The sequence below is a fragment of the Lissotriton vulgaris genome, chromosome 5 (assembly GCF_964263255.1).
Source record: "Lissotriton vulgaris chromosome 5, aLisVul1.2, whole genome shotgun sequence".
Taxonomy (NCBI): Eukaryota; Metazoa; Chordata; class Amphibia; order Caudata; family Salamandridae; genus Lissotriton; species Lissotriton vulgaris.
In genome coordinates this window covers 1,065,638,234-1,065,657,661 of record NC_141693.1, presented here as the reverse complement: position 1 = coordinate 1,065,657,661, position 19,428 = coordinate 1,065,638,234, and the positions used below count along the sequence as shown (strand labels likewise).

The 19,428-nt window shown below is 45.0% G+C and overlaps 1 protein-coding gene across 2 annotated transcripts in view; it reads left to right on the top strand.

The window, feature by feature from the left end:
• The window catches only part of CFAP43 (cilia and flagella associated protein 43), a 922,989-nt gene that overhangs the window by 106,179 nt on the left and 797,382 nt on the right, over positions 1-19,428 (top strand). For both annotated transcript variants that reach the window (XM_086922745.1, XM_086922746.1), the window contains 2 exons: positions 3,625-3,775; positions 6,593-6,675. In XM_086922745.1, the coding sequence (XP_086778871.1) occupies positions 3,625-3,775; positions 6,593-6,675 (234 nt within the window). The remainder of the gene's footprint in view (positions 1-3,624; positions 3,776-6,592; positions 6,676-19,428) is intronic.

Genomic DNA, 19,428 nt, shown 5'->3' with positions numbered 1-19,428 from the left:
AGCTTCTTCCTCTGCTTCCTGGCCTCTTGGATATTGTTAAGGATAAGTTTCTAACCCCAGCCTTGGTAAAAGCTATCACACCAATACAGATCTTAATAGCCAGACCTGAATTTCCTAAAATCCGATCAGAAACCAGATTCAATCATTATGATGTCAATGAGGCATAACCATGCTTCGGCTCCCCAGTTTACGACTTCTCCATATTGGTAGAGCAAATGAATGGATGCCATCGGCAAAAAAGTGTGTGGCACAGCACCCACTCATTTGAGAAATATTAATGTGGCAGCATCATTCGGTAGATACCACAACTAAATATGGGATGAAATGAAAGCCTTCATGTCTGACTTACCATCCCACAGAGAGCAAGATTACCTTGAAATGGTAAATGAGGGGTCCTTGATTTCTAATCAATCGAGGTTCCTCGCGAATGCAAGCAGACGTTACCGAGGCCAATGTGGACTTGGATCTGACTGCAATTGTGACCTCGGAAACAGACGTCATTGCCCAGAGCTCTTCGAGTTCACAAGAACCGCCCGGATTTCCTTCCATTGCGAAGTTCAGATGGTCGACCAGCTCTTTGCACTTATTACAACTGCACCGTCAATGTGAAATTTCAACTGAGGACTGATACTTCAACAACCCGCAGTTAACGAGCCCCTCTCCGGACCCAGCTTGCAGCTTGACCCCTGCTGACTTGGTCGACAAGTGCTTCTCAAGGGCAAGAGGACTGAGTTGCAAAGTAAACTTTCCAACAGGAGGACCCTGGTCCCTATATCCAACTGGCATTCCATTGCGGGCCACCTGAACTTTTGACTTTGCCCTGGTTCATCAAGACCAGATAACCATAATTGGTGCTTTCTGCTTTTTGGTGCTATTTTTATTGACATTTATAAAAATTCATATCTCCGGTTTTGGGGATTGGAGTTTTGTTGTTCTGGTGTCATTTTATTTATTAAAATGCACTGTATTGCCCTAAATTGGTTTGGAATTTGTTTTGTGTTGTGTTTTCACTTTACTGCTGTTTAAGTTATGCATAAACATTTACACATTACCTCTAAGTTAAAGCGACTGCTTTTCTGCCAAGCTACCAGAAGGTTAAGCACAGGTTTATTTAGTGACTTTTGTCATTCACACTGACCATGATTGTTTTTTACTTCAGTGGGGCTCTCAAACTTTCAAATAATAACCCACTTTCTTACATTGGTGTTCAGTGGTGGGATCCATTACTTGTGTTTGTGCCATACCATTCAGTGATTTGTGTGAATCCAAATATCCCTTGTATAATCTGACATCAAAATCCTTTTTTTCTTCAAATTTCCCTCATTTTTAATTGGGCAGTTGTATCCTTTTTTCTGCTTTATACTTTGTGGCTATGATATTTTATATGCAAAAATTGAAGGACACATCAGCAACATGGAAGGCTTTACTGTGGCAGAGCTAAAAAAGTTTTGCAAGGAGAAAGGGCTGAAGATAGCCATGGGCACCAAGAAACTAGAGTACCAGATAGCCCTTAGTACCTGGGAGGAAGTCTGCCTGCTGCAGTCTACATCAGAGGAGCAGGAGGATGATGATGATGTAGAAGAGAAGGATAAAGAGGAAGGAGAAAATATCCTGGGCATGTCCCCAGAGCTAGAGAACGGAGATGGGCCACAGCAGTTAGATCCCTTGATGGATCTAGAGCAGGGAGCAATGTGTACTCTAGTAACCTGACCACTGGAGAATTGGACGACACGAAGGCAGAGAGAGAGAGAGGGACAGAGCTGAAGCTGCAGCTGGCCAAGATAAAACGGGCTGCTCAAGAGTAAAAAATCAGAATGGCCTTGAGGAAAAAAGGGCTGAGATAGCCCTGGAGGAGAAAAGTTGGGCCTTGGAAGATAAAAAGGCCTTATTGGCTCATGAATTGAGTCCGATAGAACTGGATTTAAAGGCCAGGAGAGCCACATAGTACAGTGAGGGTGGTGGCAACAATACAAAAGTGCCTAGAGGAGGTAGGAGGGTCTACATCCCTAAATACCTGGCCTAACTATGCGGTGAGAGTTGACAATGATAAAAAGGTTGAGACCTATGAGATGATGGTAAGGAGGATTGGGCGGGTAATTTGTGGAAATATTTGCCCACTTCAGGCAGGGATATGATAGTGGCAGTGGGAAAGGAGGATCAGATGAAGTATGTCTTGATGAAAGAAACTCTGGTTGTGAAATATGTTCTTACCCCAGAAAAGCACATTTAGAGACAGCCAGAAGCTGTCTCACCAGTCATGGATGGATTATGTGGAGCATTCCTGTAAGTAATTTGATGGTTGGGTGAAAAGTAGTAAAATGGGTACTTATGGTGAGCTGTACAACCTTTTTGAAAGAGCGCACGTTCATTAATTGTTTCCCAGAGCTGCACCAACGCCTGGTATAGTCTAAGCTCACTCTACCCAGAGAGCTTGTGAAGGAAGCAGATCTCTGGATCAGCACCAGGGTGCCAGGGAGTGTCCCCAAGAAGTTGGTTCAGGTGTCCTCACCCCAGCAGAGCAAGGGAGGGGTCCTGAGTAAAGCAATTAAGTTACAAACTAGTGTGGGGAGAAGGATTCCCATGCCCAATCTGAAAATAAGGGGAGGGGAGGTTCTAATGGGCACAGACCCAGGGCACCCTTTTTCGAGCTCAAGTGCTTTTCCTGTTCCCAGTTAAGGCACAGACAGAGGAACTTGGTCTGTACCTGGAGACCACTCACTGGTGGGAACTCCACAGGAATGGCCTTCATGAGAGGTAATCTACAAGAGCCGAGGGTAGAGCATGACTTAGTGTCTCTTAGTTGGGAGGTGGGCCCAGGTGGTAAGCATGTAATTCCTGATGGTGGGAGTCATTTCGTTCACCAGATCACAGTGAATGAAGTCCCTATCAGTGCTCTGACGAATACCTGTAACAGTCAGACCATGGTGGTGGAAAGGTCGGTTTCCCCAGAACAGTACCCACCAGAACAGGTGTGTAGGGTAACCCAGGCCCATGGGCGGGACTTTGTCCACCCTATGGCTCTGGTGTCCCTAGGTTGGGGTGAGGACGTGGCCCAGAGAAGGGTCATTGTGAGTCCCCGAAGCTCATTGACTGTATCTTGGGAAATGAACTACCAGCAATGAGTGACTGGCCTCTTGGATTAGAACTGAATTAATCCTTGTCATGTATACATTCTCCACTGTAAAGGGCATGCAAATTGGAGTTAATGATAATTAGAACATTAGACTGTCGGGAGCTCCATTGTTCTACAAAGGATTCTCGAAGCTCAAGGGGATTTATATCCCCTCGAGCTTTGAGAACCCTTTGTTTAATTTGTTAGAACATTCTTCCCTCTAGTGGCAGAATGTTCTAATAGCCTTATAGCCCTTCGTAGCGGGCTATACCGGCAATTAAAGTCCTGCTGTCTCGTTAAAGCCCCCTCGCCTTCGGCTCAGGCCTTTAACGATTCAGCGGGCCTTTAATAGCCGCTATAGCCCGCTACGGCGGGCTTTAAGGCTATAGTATTCTTTTCATTATATTTGAATGTCGCCACACAAAACATAAACATACCAAACTTAAGCCAATTAAACTGTATCCAACATTCATATGTATACTCATTTTCATTTGGTGTTTTTTGTGTTTAAGCCAAAAGAAGAGATCCAACGTACAGTCCGTCCTGCTTCTCAGTGCTGGAGTTCAACGTCTAACTTATATGTCGGCTGCCTAGAGGGACACATTTTTTTATTTAATTTGGACACACAAAAGGTTACCATGCTTCACAAGACAGATATTGGTGGTAAGAATTAGAAGCTTTACTACATGAAGCAACATTTATTTTTCACTCTTGTAATATGAGATTGGCTGTATAAGTCTTACTTTATTTAATTTCAACACGAAGCCAACTTTAATCAGGAATGTAATGATTGTAGTGTATCCGGTAATTGCTAGCGTACCTTTTATTATAAATCTGTACTTTTCAGCTGTCAAGATATATCATCAACATCATCATCATCATCATCATTAAACTTTATTTGGCTTAAAAGCCATTAAAATGCACATCAATAGAAAGAACAATGCAAATGCAAACACAAAATATACAATAAAAATGCATATAAAATCAATTCTCATACACTAATCACCAGATAAAAACCTAAAAACAGATCACAAAATAGTTTATAAATAGCCATATCTATTTCTAGATAGCCAAGGCATGGCGGATAGAATTTGCCACAGCAGCACATATTTTAAAATTGTTCAGATGGTGCAAATACACTAAGGCTTCTTTGTGGAGTCTGATACTAGTAATGTGCAAGATTGGTACCAGATAACGCTTACATGGATAGAAATATAACTGACAGAAAAGTATAAAGTGCACAGTGTTCTGAAGGGAGGCATTATCACAAGGACAGTTTGTCAATGAGGAAATCCTATCACCCAGTCTAGGAAATGCCACTAAAAAAATGAATACGTTTAAACAAAATAATGTGCGATTAAACCCGCTGTAGTTGGTTTGTACCCCCAAACACCAGCTCCATACATTGCCACTGAAACATACTTGCTTGTGTAGCTGTTGACCAACTCTTTACTGGTTTGTGTCCGAGTCGGCGTGCAAAGCTAAAGACTGACTATAGCTCTTAGGCATTGCACTACCCTTGTGTTAAACATGCTGTTACAATGTAACTGCGAGTCTGGAAATCATTAATAAGTAAAAGTTGTTACTTTTGAAGATTACTGATCCTTCTAATTATATGTTCTTGTTTTAAAAATCTTTGTGCATATGCTTATGACAAATGATTTGTCAAGGTTGGTATTAAGATCCAGCTATTAGGATATTCTCAGGCGCTTCATCAGGAGAAGTTAAATATAAGATTAGTTGTATATTATTTTTAATGAGCTTATTTAAAAAAGCCTCCTTATCTACCCTTTCCCATTTTATCCTGGTGCCTATGTTCCATGATAAGTTAAGGGCGGATTCTCCTTCCATCCTTCGGAGTAAAAGAGGTCCAGATCAAGGACCAGGACAAGCAGGTTATGGTCACTTATGCCGAATATTTCAACATTATAGTTCCTCAATAGTGCAGTTAGATCAGAGGACAAAACAATGTAGTCTATCTATCTCCTGTCAAGATATATAAAAAAGATCTCAAATTTTCAACCACTGTAGCGCTTAGTTTTTGATGTGGTTGTCTGAATAGAACTGCCCAGTTTCATCCACCTACCCAGCCGGACTTAGGACAGACTTTCCTTCGTCTCTCCATCGTGTCTCCTTCCTCCCCCCCCCTCCCCTTCCTATAAATCAGCCTGCTTGTTTGACTTTCTCTTTGTCTTTTTGGTTCCCCTGAATTACTTTCCCCCTTGCCGTTCTTTCCTAACCACATCTTCATTCCAACCCCATTTTACGTGTATAAAGTAAAATCCTCTTCCTTGTATACCCCATAGGATGTGTTTATATGTTAAAGGTATGCTCTAGCAATCTCATGTGACTGTGTAACCCTGTTTTTTTCCCATGTTATACCAGGCTCCTGTAACTGACGTAATTTTGTAACTAGACAATCCTCACGTGAAGCGCTCTGATACCTCCGGGACTAGCCATGGCTATATACAACTCTTCAGGGCTCATTTTATTTAAATTAGTTAATGTTTTGAATTAATTGTTTAATTGAACTTCGATAGAGCTCTTGCCTTGATGGACACAGCTACGTTTAAAAGGGAATGGATGAAATATTTGTTTGCTGAAATGCGAAACACACAAGATGATAGACGGAATGTTGCACAATGGCAAAACATTCACCCCCAGTCACAGATCTGGGTTTAATCCATCGTTATTTTTCTCACCAAGCCACCCCAGTTCAGACATGGCCATATGCAAATCAGTCTTGACCCTGTGCCTCATGGGAACAGTCCAGCCCGAACTGCCAAGCCATGTCTTCCCTTGACCGGAATCAAGCATCCTAGGACCGGTTTCTGGCTATCAGCCGTCTTCAGCTAGGATAGCTTGACTCTAGTGGCTTAGTGAGCACGGGACCCATGTCTGGGCATACCCTTCCCACATAGGGTGAACAGCAAAACACACAAGATGATGGACGGAATGTTGCACAATGGCAAAGCATTCACCCCCAGTCACAGATCTGGGTTTAATCCATTGTTATTTTTCTCACCAAGCCACCCCAGTTCAGACATGGCCATAAGCAAATCAGTCTTGACCCTGTGCCTCATGGGAACAGTCCAGACCAAACTGCCAAGCCATGTCTTCCCTGGACCGGAATCAAGCATCCTAGGACATTGAAATGCGGACATTGTGAAATCTATCTCAGTCCCGTCCAAAGTAGAAACCGTTTTGGAAATTTGCCCAAAAATGTTGTGTTTGGGCTACTCATGCCTCCATGGAATATAGAATGTGGTCCAAGAATAATAGCTACAGCTGTTCTTATTGACTTCTTCCAGACAATCACAACGGTCCTCTGTTTAGGATCCTATTTGATAGGTTAAAGGTTAATTAAATGATGCTCTCAGTTTTGATTCTCCAAGATCAACCATTTAACATAAAATGTGAAGGCTGGTTCATATTTACTTTCACCCATAATTTTTGTTTCTGGCCCATTTTTTTGTTCAGGGGGTTCGTCAAATACCTTGCTGCCAGAAGGGAAGATAAGAACGATGGCCATTTACAAAGATGAATTATATGCAGCAGGACAGGTAAGACATTTCGCTTCCTTTTCAATTTACACAGGATTTCTGTCAGATCTGAATGAACTTTTCTTTCCATGGCCATTTTTTAGCTTCTTGTTACGACTTAGGAATTGATTTGGAGTTTGGTGGAGAGGGTACTCCACCGCAGAACCGAAGGAGTGTCCTCTCAGCCAAACTCACGGTCTGCCTGGCTGATTTATTGGTGGGTGTACTGAAAGTATGTTGTGATGGAGCCTACTCTGGCTCTGTCACCGACACTCTTCCGATAGGCCAGAGAATGTATGCTATCTGAGGTTAGCCATCCGACTCCCCACCCGATTTAGCGTGGGCAATCATTTGGCTTTTTTGTTGTTGTTGCCTGCCTTCTCCAGGTGAAGCCTGGTGGTATAAGATAATCAAAAAAATATAATAGCTCCCCACACCATGGGAGGGAGAAAACTCTCCTGGCATGGAGGTGATTAGTTTTTTTCTTTTTCAAAGACATCCTCCAGCTTTGGGAATTTAGGACCTGTTTTTCAACTTGACGGGAACTCCCGTTCTCCATCTGTGGCTGCGGTTACAAGTACTCTGTCAAGCTGACCCATTCCAGCCTGCCGTATTTAGGCTGGCTGATCCTCCGTCTGTCTTTTTTCCATTGCATACGGGCCTCGCTGCTGTTGACTCAGTGGTCCGATTTAGACTTCACAGTTGAGCTGGCGTTGTCCTAGCGGCGGATTGCCGACAGAGGGATTCTGTTGTGGGACCTGTTCAACATTATACTATTCCTGTGGTTTTTGGATGGATGCTAGCACGACTCACCTGATCTGTTTTAGCTAATTGTTTTCACATGCATACCACACTATCAAACACACTCCATATCAGACAATTATCCTTTGCCATTCCACTGCAGCAGAACATTTTTCCTGAGCACTTTTTCAGTGAAGTCAGGTGTTTTGTTGGCCTTCTCTGTTTCCTTTTGTTTTCTTTTCTAATTATTATCTTGTGGGTTGTTAAAATCATTTCAGTTTATTTTTTCACAAGCACCTCACCCCCTGCCATGTCACTCCAGCTATTGACCTCATACGCAGCATCTCTTTAGGCCAGACTGCGATAGTGAATGTAACAAATGGCTGCATTTTTGGATGCCATTCACAGTTCAATGTCTCCCACAAAATTGCAGCTTCCTCACTCACCCCATCCTCCCACCCAGCCCAACCTTCTGCCCCAACTCAAGTCCCTTTCTCAACCCCAATCCAAACTCCCACCCCATCCCAAACACACTCTTTGCAGATATCCACTACAACAGACACAAGCAGCACAATCAGACACACCCCTAAACACAAACACACAAAGAAACACAAACAATATACACACACTATTGAAAATACACCCACAAGAACAATATCCACCACCACACCTACCGCCACACCCACACCCACCGCCACACCCACACCCACTGCCACACCCACACCTACAAACACACCAACCACTACAACGACTACAACGACACGCTAAAAACCAACACCACTATTATAATTCATTTACAATTCACTGATTATTAAAACTGTTAATAAGGAATATGTGAAATACATATTCTTACTCACATTTATGCCAGAAACAACTACAGTTTTTTTAAATTACATATGTGTGCAGTCCAAACATTAGTAGTAAAAAATTGTAATGGACATTAAGATTTTGGTGCAAGCATTCATCATGATAATGGACACTTGCACCAAAAATACATTTGTTTGAGTGTTTTTAGTTTTTGATGTGTTTATACAGGTGTGTTTACTCACCACAGTTACGTTGGCTGGAAGGCACATCATGATTGGCCCAACAAAAATATTGTCCCCCCCCCTCCCCCCCACCCCCCACCCCCCCCCGACAGCTGCTTTTGCCTATGGCGCCATTGGCTCGGGTGGAAAAATCTTGTAGAGTCGGCGAGACCCACCTACATCTAAATAGAGCGGTCGGACCACCTAGTAGATGGGCAAAGAAACCAATGGAAAAGTCACGTGTACGACCAGAGTTGGCAAGATCTTAATCAGGCCCTTAATTGTGAAAAATTGAAAATTGTGTAAAAGTGTGACGGGCAGCAGTCCTGGTTGACTGAGCCATCCAAACCTACAACATTGATGAGATCTGCTATGACGGCAGTGCCCGTCAGTATTAAAAGTTATCCACATGGCTGGCGGACAGCTCTAGATTTGACAGGCAGAGGTCCCTTGAGATGGCATGGGCAATATACTCAGCCATCCTGACAGAGCACCCTCTGTCTGCCAAACTTCAAACAACCCCTTCTTTTCTGAAGAACTGTTTTATAATGTTTCGAGAATTCTTCAACATCTTAAATTCATTTATTTATGTATTTATTTATTTATGCGTTTTTTAGAGCGAGAACTTGACCGTTAGGATATCAGAGCGCTTTACAGGAGATCAAAGCAATATACAGACAGGCTTAGAATCAACCAGTAACAGATCGAGTAGTAGGGGGGGCGGAGTGTCGGATACCTATGAGAAAGAAGAGCACGTATTTTACAGTTTATATAACCAATTACTCAAGACGAGATGACCTATTTACAGAATACGTTTACAATTATTTAAGACAGACCCCAAGGTTCTGATGAGGTGACTAGGTAGTCCGAAGGGAGGCAGTGGCGGCCACAGATCGGGCCACAGTGGTTTTTGAGGCAAAATTTAAACAAGAAATTTACCCATAAGGAAGGTTTTGGCATCCTTTTTGAAGCGAGTGCTTAGTTAAAAAAATCCAAAATTGATATAAAGTGGTGTTCTGGCAAATTATATCTGAAAAGGAAACTCAACATATTAAAAATATTTGAAGTCCTTACTGGCTAGCCCACCTACCATATTTTGTCCAACTTTTGCAAAGTTTAGAAAGTCATATGTAGCAATACATGGGAAAAACTATATTTAACATAACGTCTGCTATAATGTATAAAACAGCAAAGGCAGTGAGGGAAAACAATTACAGCTGCACTTGCTCTTCTATCACTAAATGTAAATACACCTAACAGTCTAGCATTTTGCACTCCTCTGTAAGTCCACTGCCCTGGGACCTAATTTTAAACTATACAATACACTGGTTCAGAGAGGCACATATTTAATAGCATACAATATGCACACAAATCACGCAGATTATTAAGGAGACTTGTCTTCATAGAAAAATCTTCTTTATTCTTAATCCACACAGCCAACGCTGTTTTCTGACCTGGGTGGACTATCACATCACCGCTGGCATCCTATGCGAAACTAAGAACGGAATTTGGAACTAACTGACGATAAGATGCACTGCACTGAACCTTTTTGGAGCCAGAAACGGTCTATTGGAGCCTTATTGAAAGCATTGGATACCTGGTAGTGAATCCCAATATGATAAGGATATCTGTATAAGAATCGAACACTGGAGGATTACTCATCGATTTGCTAGGATGTGGAATAGAAATTTTGGGTTAGCCCTGATGAAGCCCGCTGGGGTGAAACACGTTGGCTGTGTGGATCAAGAATAAAGAAGATTTTTCTATGAAGACAAGTCTCCTTAATAATCTGCGTGATTTGTGTGCATATTTTATGCTACTAAATATGTGCCTCTCTGAGCCAGTGGATTGTCTGCTAAAATGTCATTAACAGATCAGTCATTTCAAAAGAAATTGCAGAGGGGTAATCTGAGGTACCTGCTACTAGAGGGCCTGAATCCGGATATAACTCAACACAAAGCTGTGGGTGAGCTTTTTTTCTAGGAAAGTTGTTATATCAGATTCCAAGATGGGGGAATGGGTATGTGTTTCACACATCTCCTACACGGCAAACGTTTCCAAGCATAATTGCTGATTACTGCTATTTACTGACAAAAATCAAAGGACCAATAAGGCTGAACTTACAGAATCGTTAGACAGGTACATCATCCCTTGCAGGTGTTCAGCGTCATTGAATCTAAGGATACAATTCACAAAATGCATTCTGTAGTGGGTAAAGCTGTATTATTTATGTACTACAACATGGTATTCACTAAGCCACGTCTGAGAGCCACAACTTTGTCTCGCCTATCTTTTCTGAGCAGCCATCCCTGCCAAAGTGGTGGAGATATCCACACACTTAGGCGTACGATGTTGCAGGAAATTTGGAAGGAACAAGGGGAAGAGGCAGGAAAATGGGGCAATAGTAACTACAAAACTGGAAGGGTTTTGGAAAATTTAAAGAAGAGTTGAAGGCCGGGGTATTAAACCTTTTTAGTAGTGAGAGCTACTTCTGCTGAAGGAAAGTACTCCTGAGCTACTAGCATATCTTATCACTGTTAAATAGTGACCCCATTTGTTAATGTTACAATATGACCACCATTAACAGGATTATCAGTAGTGACAAGCCGAGCATTTCAGGCAAGGGTACCCGAAAAAATGCCAGGAAAAAGCTTATGAATATTGAATGTCTACACATGAGTAATGAAGTAACATTCAAATCATCTCATGCACTCTGGCACAAATGACATAACCACAGCAGTAAGTCTTCATAACTCAACTTGAATTATCATTTAGCTATCAACTTCAAAGGTGTTTTGGAATTGCATCAGAATGTCAGTTTCTGAAAATACACATATGTGTCTGCCACTTTCCGTTTTTGGAAAACAAACTAAATTTCACAGGAGAAAAATCTTTTCTGAAACATGCCCCCCATAATTCTTGCTTTTAAAATAGCAGTTATCATTAATAGGAAATGCACAGTCCCCAAGACACCAATGATGCCTGTATTATGGCAATAGTGGCAGCCATTATAATAGGGCCATCATTGTGCCAATGCAGGACACCTTAACAACAAGGATGCCCACCAAATATATGTCAAGGCCATTATTATGCAAGGGGTGGCCACCATTCTATCCGGAATGGCCTAAAGTAGGCGTTAACATGCTAATAATGGTTGCCAGTATGCCACAACTACATCAAGAATGCCCAACATAATCAAGGATAACCATTTTTGTGCAAGTTTTCACTATTAGGCTGTGAACAGGCACACGTGTCAGAGGTGAAACCCTTCTGATAGATGCTAGAATACTGTTTTGGTAGTCCTTGAGCTAGATGTAGTGTCCAGGGAGCAACACTATTTATTAGGGAGGGACCCATTGTCACACAGACACCACTCATATAAACATTTGTGGATGGGGTACTTGCTTTTCTCTGCTCTCGATCCATACCATGCTTTCCTCAGCTCTTGGGCTGATTAAGCGCCCAACTAACACATTATCACTCTGGCTGGTGCAGCCCCACACTTCATTGGGTCAGCACTGGCTACTGCTCAGGCTACTGCTAGCAATCTTCTGTCATTAGGACATTGTTCACACACATATGATGCGGCTGATGGAGCATGGCCTACAAAGATGGACAATCTCCTCGTGACTGAGAGTTGATGCAGATGATGATGTGGCAGACCCTATAGGCCCACAACGTGTGTGTTTGACTGCTATCATGATGCCCTGCCATTGGACTGGCTGGCTGTCACTTAGGAGTGGGAAGTAAACTACGCTATGCCGGCGGAGTTCATGGAGTTTTACCACTCACGCGCAGTTCGGCAAAAACTCTGATAACCACCACGTGGCAGATCTTACCAGTGCCCACCTAAGACCTGTAGACTTTTACACGCCAACATGGCCCCCACTTGGATATTTTTTTTGTCCGTTTCATGCAATCTTTTCTTTTCCTCTGTATGGTTGGTTTAACCAATAGCGGGCTGAGAGTTGACGCTTAGTCAATGAGTGTGGGAACACCAGTGCTTTTCGCATCATCAACACAGTGCGGTTAGAGATGTCCCGCTTTTCTTTAAGATTTTGCATGTTATATGTTTGGGGCCCACTGGCGAAAAGGGGGGGGGGGGAGGAAAGCACCGACCCGAGACTCAATGTAAGTGTGATAAAGGCCGCTTTATTGGAAGCAGGTGCATCCTACACAATAACAACCTTGGCCTGCGCCGCACAATCTAAACCTCATAAATATGTAAATTCCTGCCTCACCCCCACCCCTCCCCTAACTGATTCCCACAATCCACAAACAGTAACAATTAGCATAACGTCAATTTGCCTCTCCACCTGGCTAACTACTTTATTGTGCTTGACCTACCCCCGATAATCCAAACAGTTCTCCTACTCTTCCCCCATATATTAGGAAGAACCGCCCCTACATACAGAATGCACCCCACACCTGCTCCAGCGACATGTGAAAACCCCCCCACCCCATCCAAAAAAAACCCTTTTTGCACCAGCCTCCAACAAAATGTTGCCCAAAATCCCCGTTGCCCCCAACTCCCCCGCAAAGGAAGCTCCCCCGTAAGGAGCGATGCCTGCCCTTGGCCCCCCCCCGAATCGTGACCCAGGGAGGGAGGGAGGGAAAAATTGTCCACACACCAAAACCCCCACCCGGCGGCCGAGACACCTCACTTAAAATGGTGTCTCTGCCGCGTGGCGGGACGGGAACCACCGCCCAGCCCAAAAGAAGCCTAACCAAGCCCCGCCCCCCAGCCCAAAAGCTACCAAAACACGCCCAAACCATCCCCGGGCGGCGCCGTCTCTACCCCCCCCCCCCCTTTTCCCCGGCCCCAAATTCCCCCGGGCGTGACAGGCCTCCCTTCGGTCGGCCGCCCCCCCCAGGACCCCATTGGGGCTCTGGCCATTTTTTGTCCGATGTTGAGTGAAAGACTTTGTCCTTCCTACATCTTCACCTCACTGCACGTGCCAGTGCAACCACGAGAAAAGGGTAAAAACTGCAACTTCTTCGCAGCATTGGTGAAAATGTCATTAACAAGAGTATGTGCGCCATCAGCAGCACACGGAACCATTTATACAGTGCAGAAATAAGGGTTTGTAATGGCGCTGTGTGTGTGGACCTGCCTACTATGGACAACATGTGAAAGCAGACATGCCTCGTTTTCACAAGTTCATGTGTGCAAAGTACGGGCAATGAAGTGTTGTGCACCTTGTCCAGAATTAGGAGGGCGAATGGGCTCGCACCCATGCACCTTTTATTCTGCTACCATGGAAGTGTGCATTAACACATCACCTGCCGGTGTGTCTGCAATGCACATTGCCATGAGGCAGTTTACTCTGACACATATTTAAAAGGGGACACTACTAGCTCGAGAGTCACATGTCTTGTTGTTTTGGGATTAAACTTGTTCCTTCGCCCCCTCCTCAGTTGGTATACGAATACTCTGCTAGTGTTGACTGAGCTCCTTGTTTATCCAGTATTATGGGTATCTTTCATAGATTCACATGCCTGAATCATTCCCCGTCGTCGGGGTAGGAGTCCCCGGTAAATAACAATAGTAATGTCACATAGACATATACTTAGTACTAGGCCAGAGGCCTCACATTAGTAGCCTATCTAGGTCCTTATGTAAAAAGGACCAAACTTTGGCCAGGAGCCAATCAGCTACCATCACCCTTCTCACCTTCCTGGAAGGAGCCCTAGTCCCTCAGATTTTCTACCGCACGTCGTGCAGAGGAGTCTCCACTGAGCTCTGCTCAGGTTTTTTCCTATATCTTTGGTTTTTTGCCTTCTAATTCTTCAGGTTCAGTTGGAAAAGGAGTATTGATATTTAATATGTCTACTACTCCTAAGAAAGGACTTTTTAGGCCATGTGCCTCATGTAGTAAAATGAGGCTACACATAGAGGATAAGCATGAAGAATGTTTGTATTGCCTCTATCCTCAGCATTCTGCCAAGGAATGTAAGATTTGTCGCACTCTCCCGGTCAAGACATTGAAAGACAGGGAAGGGCGACTGCTTCTGTGGCTCCAGAGACTGAAGGACAAAGACCAAGTCTCCTCAGGTGAGAGTGAGTGTTCCTTTAGAAGTTTCCACTCCTCTCCTAAAAGGCCTCGACCGACATCTCCAGGTCAATCTGCTGTGCCTACTCACAAGAAGCCAAAGTCCATGGAGGGTCATCCTAAGGTCAAGCCTTCTCTTCAGATGACAGCCTTCAAAAAGCCTGCTGTGGTATCTTCTGGCCTGCCTGTGACGATGTCGACAGTATCCATTTCGACGTCCACGGCGTCTACTTTCTCCATGGCTTCAACTGCTACAACGTCGTCGACGATGGGTAGGTCAATACCTTCTGTTATTCCTCTCACAAAACCGTCGACGACGCTCCCGTCGACGTCTGCTTCATCGTCGACGAAGGCAAGGCTACCAGCGTCGACGAAAATCCCATCGTCGACGTCGAGTTCATCGTCGACGAAGACTTCGTCGTCGTCGAAGACACCGTCGACGAGGACACCGTCGACGTCGACACCTTCGTCTACAAACCCGTCGACGACGACACCGTCGACGAGGACACCGTCGACGACGACACCGTCGACGACGACACCATCGTCGACGAGCCCGTCGACGACGACACCGTCGACGAAGCCATCGTCGTCGTCGACTTCTGCAGTGTCGACGCCGCCGTCGACGAGGGCATTGTCGTCGACGTCGACGAGGACATCATCGACGTCGATGCAGTCGACGATGAAAATGCATGATAAAATGTCAGCAATTGTAGACGCTCCATCGGACGCCACAATGAATCTACAATCGAAAGGCTCTCCATCACTTAAGTATTCCTTTACCCATTTTAAGATGTCATCATGCATGGTGACACCAGAGATGACTTCACCTAGCAAAGTCCAGCAACTGCTGCCAACGCAGTTTCTAGAAGCAGAAGATCCTGACGTGGAGAACATGTTTCCCATAGCATCCAGTCCCTCTCATCTTAACATCAAGGTTCATGAGAGTTCAGACTGTGAAGATCTTGAAGAGGTGACGATTCAAGAAGAAGTCCGACAGCATACCACTGTTCAGCCTATGGTATGCCTTCCGGCGTCAATTGTCTCTGACCTACAGTTTCTGATTTCAGACTATAAGCAACGATTTCCGTCTTCTGCTCCTGCTTCAGGAGTGCCAGCACAGCAGGAAGCTCCAACTCCTCAACGTCGCCAGCGACCACCTCCGCTGGTTGTGCATCAGGAGCAAGAGAAATTGCCTCCTCAAGTTTCTTCTGATGAGGATGAATATGAGGAAGAAATGAGACATGATGAAGTCCAAGATGAGGAAGGTGAAATACATGATGAGGATTCTGATGATAACGCCAACCTGGATCCGGCATCCCCGGAGCAAGTACAGGATGATTCACCCCCTGAAGATTTAGGGGGATTCCATAATATAGTAGGGAGAGCGGCTGCAAGATTCAGCATCCAAATAGCTTCGGAAACGCAGGACTGTTTCCTCCATGATTTTAAGGAAGCCTTCAAAAGATCTGTTCGATCCATCCCAGTAATCGATTATATATGGGAGCAAGGACTTAAAATTATGAAAAATCCTTCCTCTCTCATTCCAGTGCCGGCTAGGCTTGAAAGGAAGTACAAAGCCCCAGACACTGCGCCCGCATGTTTAACTGGCCAGACTAAACCGGACTCAGTTATATCACAGGCCGCTCAGCAGAAGTCTAGCAACCCGTCAGCGGCAATAACAGCGCCTCCTGATAAAGAGGGGAGAAAACTTGATGCCATTGGCAAAAGATTTTCGTCCATGTCCGCCCTATCAGTCAGGGCTGCAAATTCTCTGGCATTACTAGGTCGCTACAATCGACAGATATGGGCAGATATAGCCCCATATCTAGAGGCAATCCCAGAAGACCAGAAAGAAGAGGTTAAGAAAATTTTGCTGGAGGGCGAACGCTCTGCCTCGGAAATGATCGATGTGGCCTTGGATATCGCTTCCACAGGATTTCGTCAACTGGTAGGAGCAGCGGTTTTGAGACGCCAGGGCTGGCTTAAAGCCACAGCATTCCGGCCTGATGTGCAAGCCAAAGTTCTAGACATGCCATTTGATGGAGATTGGAGAACTGCTCTTCGGTGAACATATCGATGATATGCTGCAAGGTATTAAGAAGGATACCGACACGGCGAAAGCCCTAGGCACCCTACAATACAAAACTAATTCCTTTCGAGGATCCAGAGGTAGAGGGCAACAGATTCGAGGCAGCTATCAAGGTTACACGTCCGCTTATAACTCTTCTCAGCAGTACAAGCCTCAATATCAGCAGAGACAACAACAAGGACGAACTTCCTACAACAAGTCGTCCTTTCGAGGGAAAGGAGGAAAGAAAGATAATTACAGACGCCAATGACTGCTTTCTCCAGCATGCCTCCACCTCTTCTCCACAATTCGCAGTTGGAGGAAAAATTACCAACTTCCTTCACAATTGGAAGCAAATTACAACAGATCGTTGGGTGCTGCAGTTAGTTCGCTTCGGACACACTTTGGAGTTTGTGGAACATCCTCCTCCGAACCCACCATGTCCTATGCAGCACAAGAATCTACTACTACTTCAACAGGAGCTCTCTCTAATGCTCCAGAAAAGAGCAGTGGAGAGAGTTCCTCGAGGTCAGAAGGGGAGAGGATTCTATTCCCGATTCTTCCTGGTCAGAAAAAAGGAGAAGAAGCAATGGAGACCAATATTGGATCTGAGAAACCTAAATATATACCTCAAGAAGCAGTCCTTCCGTATGGTTACCCTCCAGGAGGTATTACACCTACTCAATCCAAAAGACTATATGGTATCCTTAGACCTCCAGGATGCCTATTTTCATGTCCTCATTCACAAGAGTCATCGACAATTTCTGAGGTTTGCAGTGGCAAGCAGACACTACCAGTTCAGAGTTTTACCATTCGGCCTGAAGTCAGCTCCACGCATCTTCACGAAGTGTCTGTCTCCGGTAGCGGCATACCTTCGCCAGCATCATCACCAAGTCTTTCCCTACCTAGACGACTGGCTCATCAAAGCTCCGACTCGGACAGGCGTGGCCAAGTCCTCTTCGGCCTGCCTTCATCTATTCGAAAATCTGGGCCTAAGACTCAACCAGGAAAAGTCAACTCTCCAACCGTCACAACGTCTCAATTTCCTGGGAGCAACGTTGGATACACAACAAGAGAAAGCCTTCCCTTCCAGAGAACGTCAGGTCAAGCTGAAGACCCTGGCCGTCCACATTCAGACCAAAAAGAGAGTCAAAGTTCGACTATTCAAGTCGTTGTTAGGAATGATGTCTTCCAACATTTTTCTCATTCCTCACTGTCGCCTACACATGCGGCCTCTACAGGAAGCCTTAACAAATCAGTGGATCCAAAGTACAGGGTCTTTCGACGACTGGATCAAGATCACTCAGGTCATGAAGAAAGCTCTGAGATGGTGGCTTCTGGGCGACAACTTAAACAAGGGTCTCCCTTTTCTTCTCCCAATCTCTCCTCATGTGATAACCACAGACGCTTCACTGGAAGGATGGGGGGCGTTCCTGCAGGAACTGCAAGTACACGGTCAATGGTCAGTGGCAGAAAAACAACTCCACATCAATCTGCTAGAGTTAAGAGCAGTGCGCTTGGCACTTCGAGCATTTCTGCCCCGAATCCGGAACTCCCCAGTGCTTGTGAGGACGGACAACACCACCACAATGCACTACCTGAACAAGCAGGGGGGTACTCGATCCAGGACGTTGTCTCGAGAATCTCAGCAAATTTGGATCTGGCTGGTACAACACGACATTTCTCTGCGGGCAGAGTATGTCCCAGGAGTAGACAACACCCTGGCAGACTCGCTAAGCAGGCAGCGTTCACTTTGCCACGAGTGGGAGCTCGACCAGCAGACGCTCGACTCGGTGTTCTCCCGTTGGGGCAAACCTCACCTGGATCTCTTTGCGACGGAAGTGAATGCGAAATGCCAACATTACGTAAGCTGGCTTCCCCAGAAAAGGTCCCTAGGGAATGCCTTTTCGATGACATGGTGCAACGTCTTTGCTTACGCTTTTCCACCGTTTCCCCTGATCCCCAGGGTTCTCCGGAAACTGAAAGCAGAGAGTTGTACCATGATCCTGATAGCCCCAGCGTGGCCGCGCCAACACTGGTATACAGAGCTACACCTTCTATCGCTGGAACCTCCAATTCTATTCAGGACATGCCCACATCTCCTCACAATGAACCAGGGACAAGTCCAGCATCCGGATCCAACATCTCTAAAATTATCAGCTTGGCTCCTGAGTTCAGAGAGTTCCAGGATTTAGATATACCACAGGAATGCAGGGTCGTCTTAGCCCGGGCTCGGGCTGAAAGTACTAATAAGACGTATTCCCTCAAGTGGAAAAGGTTCTGTTTGTGGTGTAGAGCTCAGAATTTGCATCCGTTCACTTCTACTCCAGCACAAATTCTGCCCTACTTGCTCCACTTAGCCAATTCTGGACTGGCACACGCTTCAATAAAGGTCCACCTGGCGGCCATATCCAGGTTCAGACGATCTTCGTGTGGAGCTTCACTATGGACCAACAGACTAATCAAACAGTTTCTGAAGGGATTATTCAGATCTTTCCCTCCAGTTAGAGCACCTCCACCTACATGGCAACTAAATGTGGTACTAGCTCAACTAATGAAACACCCGTTTGAGCCAATCCACAGAGCAGATCTAAAATATTTGTCATGGAAAACAGCTCTATTGCTGGCGCTCACGTCAGCAAGGAGAGTGAGTGAACTACAGGCTTTTTCTGTGCAAGACCCTTTCATCCAGTTCAAGAACGACAGAGTCATTCTACGGACTAACCCTAAGTTTATACCGAAGGTTCCGTCCTCTTTCCATCTCAACGAACCTATTGTCCTACGATCTTTCTTCCCGAATCCATCATCTGCGGCTGAAAGATCTCTTCACTCATTGGACCTCAAACGATGTCTCAAATTTTACCTTCACAGGACGGAGCAATTT